Source organism: Eretmochelys imbricata, chromosome 20 (assembly GCF_965152235.1).
Source record: "Eretmochelys imbricata isolate rEreImb1 chromosome 20, rEreImb1.hap1, whole genome shotgun sequence".
Taxonomy (NCBI): domain Eukaryota; kingdom Metazoa; phylum Chordata; order Testudines; family Cheloniidae; genus Eretmochelys; species Eretmochelys imbricata.
The window spans coordinates 4,146,832-4,149,852 of NC_135591.1; the positions used below are offsets into that span (position 1 = coordinate 4,146,832).

The following is a 3,021-nucleotide window of genomic DNA, read 5'->3' on the forward strand; positions in this document are numbered from 1 at the left end:
CAGGTCTGCTGGCTGAAGGACGTGTGTCCACAGCCTCCCAAGCCCAGGGCCTGTTTCTCCATTGCCCGGGTCCTCGTGTGACACACAAGGGCACAGCCAGTGTCAAATGCTGTTGTGGTGTGGGTGGTGTGAATCGCTGCGCAGCACGCAGGGAAGTGGAGAACCAGCCCCCTTGTGGGCGCTCGCCCCACGTGGGTCATGGAGCACCAGGGAGGGATTCTGGCAGCCAGTCCCGAGGTCTCTGCTCGTTACCGATCCTGCCATCACGAACCGGAAAGCACAGCCCCAGCATTCCTGAGCAGCCCTGCAAAACCGAACCAGCATGCGTATGGAGACTCAGCACTTATTAAAAACCCTACAGTAACAGACAAATGGGTGCAGACTCCCGCACTGGAGACCCTGCCATAATAAGCCAGTACACAGAGCCCCAACGCTCCTGGGTAGCCCGACAATAACAAACCAGCCTGCAGTGATAAAAGGCTCAGATCCAGAGCCTCCGTGACTCTCCAAGCCCTCGGCTCCAAAGCCACGGCCTCTCCGTTCCGACCAGGTCCCGGGCTTGGGGGCTCGGTGGAACCACCTTGCCCTGGCTGGCTTGGTGCTCACACTCCTGGCCCTTGGCAGAGGGGAGGTCTCTGCATGGAAACAGGGCAGGGTACCCACACGCCCACCATGCCCAAGGGCCCGTTCAGTCACAGGGACTCCCGTCATGGGAGCAATATGCCCACCCAGGCCAAGCAGGGCTCAAATTGAAGGACCCTGAACCTTTTCTGAGCCCAGCCACTGGGTCAGGCCTGTGCACATTTAAGCGAGACATGCCATGGCTGTGTCAGCAGTATGCCCTCGTTGCCAAGAAGGCTAACCGCATATTGGGCTGCATTAGTAAGAGCATTGCCTGCAGATGGAGGCAAGTGATTATTCCCCTCTATTCGGCACTGGTGAGGCCCCACCTGGAGTATTGCGTCCAGTTTTGGTCCCCCCACTACAGAAGGGATGTTGACAAATTGGAGAGAGCCCAGCGGAGGGCAACGAAAATGATTAGGGGGCTCGGGCACATGGCTTACGAGGAGAGGCTGAGGGAACTGGGGTTATTTAGTCTGCAGAAGAGAAGAGTGAGGGGGGATTTGATAGCAGCCTTCAACTACCTGAAGGGGAGTCCAAAGAGGATGCAGCTCGGCTGTTTTCAGTGGTGGCAGATGACAGAACAAGAAGCAATGGTCTCGAGTTGCAGTGGGGGAGGTCTAGGTTGGATATTAGGAAACACTATTTCACTAGGAGGGCGGTGAAGCACTGGAATGAGTTCCCTAGGGAGGTGGAATCTCCTTCCTTAGAGGTTTTTAAGGCCCGGCTTGACAAAGCCTTGGCTGGGATGATTTAGTTGGAGTTGGTCCTGCTTTGAGCAGGGGGCTGGACTAGATGACTTCCTGAGGTCCCTTCCAACCCTGAGATTCTATGATTCTATGGCGACGGGCCTAACCCCAAGGTAGCGCTGGCCTTCAAGGGGTCACACCTCTCAATCTAGGCCCCATCTGCAACCAGCCCCCCCGCCCAGCCTTCCCCCTCCCAAACACCAGGCCTCCCCATGCCCTCCCCCAGAAGCTTGCAGTTGTCCATGGAACCTGAAGGGAATTAGGGGATCCAAATAGTCGGGCCTGGGCACATTTTCCAGAGCCACATTGGCATGAGTGAGTTCCAAGCCCTGCCCAACCACCATCCTGAGGGACCTGTTTGGCTGCCTGCCCCAGAGGGTCTCACCTCTTCTCTCCCCTCCCCAACTTCTCTCCCTTAGGGCTGATCATTCACGAGGGCTCCTCGGTGTATCGAATATTCAAGCGGTGGCAGGCAGTGAACCAGCAGTGGAAGGTGCTGAACTACGACAAGGCCAAGGACCTGGGGGAGCCCGTTGGCAGCGGGGCGGCCAAGGCCGGGGGCAGGAATTCACGGACGAACCCCTCCTCCGGGAGCGAAAGGAACCCCCGGCGGGGTCAGCGGGTTAGAACGATTTTGAACCATCACTGTGGCTACACCATCTTGCACATCCTCAGTCACCTGCGGCCGAACGAGCACCGGGTCGGCTCCAGCTCCGGCCGGGAGGTGGTCATGAGAGTGACAACTGTATAACGCCGCGTGGCCGGCGGACGCGGGGGGCTGGCGCGAGGAACGCCCCGGAGAGCCGCTCCTGCGGGAGGGCTGCATCCCAGGGAAGGGCGCATGCCGGCAGTCTCTGCCCCACTGTTTCCACCTCATCTTCCTACTCTGGAGGCTGCCCTCCCCGCGTCTCGGCCCGCACCCGGCTAACCTCCCATCAATGTGAAAATTCCTGCGGGGGAAGGGACCGGGCTGGCCCCTTCCTGCTGGCTTCCCTTGCAACCCTTCCCTGATTTGGGGAATGGGAGAAGATTGTTATCAACGCCCCCCCCAGCGACGACAGATTCAGGGGGCCAAGAAGGAACGTGCTTACCTCATCATCGGTCAAACAAAAATCCAATCAACCCTCCCCAGCCCCAACTCCCCGCCCACCCTGACGCAAGTCTCCGCCCCGGGGACGTCAGCTGGAAAGGCTCTGAACTCCTCGTCCCCTCAAATAAGGTGCAATAAACACGTTTCTAAAGCAAAATGGGATCCGGCAATAAGATACCTGTACATTTCATCTTTAATTTAATGCATGAGAATCTGTCTCCCCTTTCCCTTCTCTCCTGTCGTGGGAGGATAAAGAATCATTTATATGCAAATGGTCGGCTACAAAGCCATCTCTCTCTCTCTCTCTTTCTTTAAAATCCTTAATCCTGCCAACTGGGAATTCTTGATGGGGGAGAGGGGGTCCGTAAGGGCTCAGCCCCAGGATGTGCAGGGGTGGGGGCATTGCTGTCAAACAGTCCTCAAGAAGTCTGTCTTGTCTCGTCCCTTGCAAGCCCCACCCTGGTTTATGTTCAGCTCTGCTCTGGGAGGAGGGGAAAGGTGGCCTTTGCCTGTCCTGGACTTGACTTTAAGAAGGAATTGGCCGGATCGCTGGGAGGAAGA

The 3,021-nt window shown here is 57.5% G+C and overlaps 1 protein-coding gene across 1 annotated transcript in view; it reads left to right on the top strand.

The window, feature by feature from the left end:
• MARCHF9 (membrane associated ring-CH-type finger 9) overlaps nt 1-2,297 on the top strand; it is a 15,734-nt gene extending 13,437 nt beyond the window's left edge. Inside the window, exon 4 of the mRNA XM_077838822.1 lies at nt 1,790-2,297. Within this exon, the coding sequence (XP_077694948.1) occupies nt 1,790-2,121 (332 nt within the window). The 3' untranslated portion in view covers nt 2,122-2,297. The remainder of the gene's footprint in view (nt 1-1,789) is intronic.
• Nucleotides 2,298-3,021: the final 724 nt, after the last annotated feature.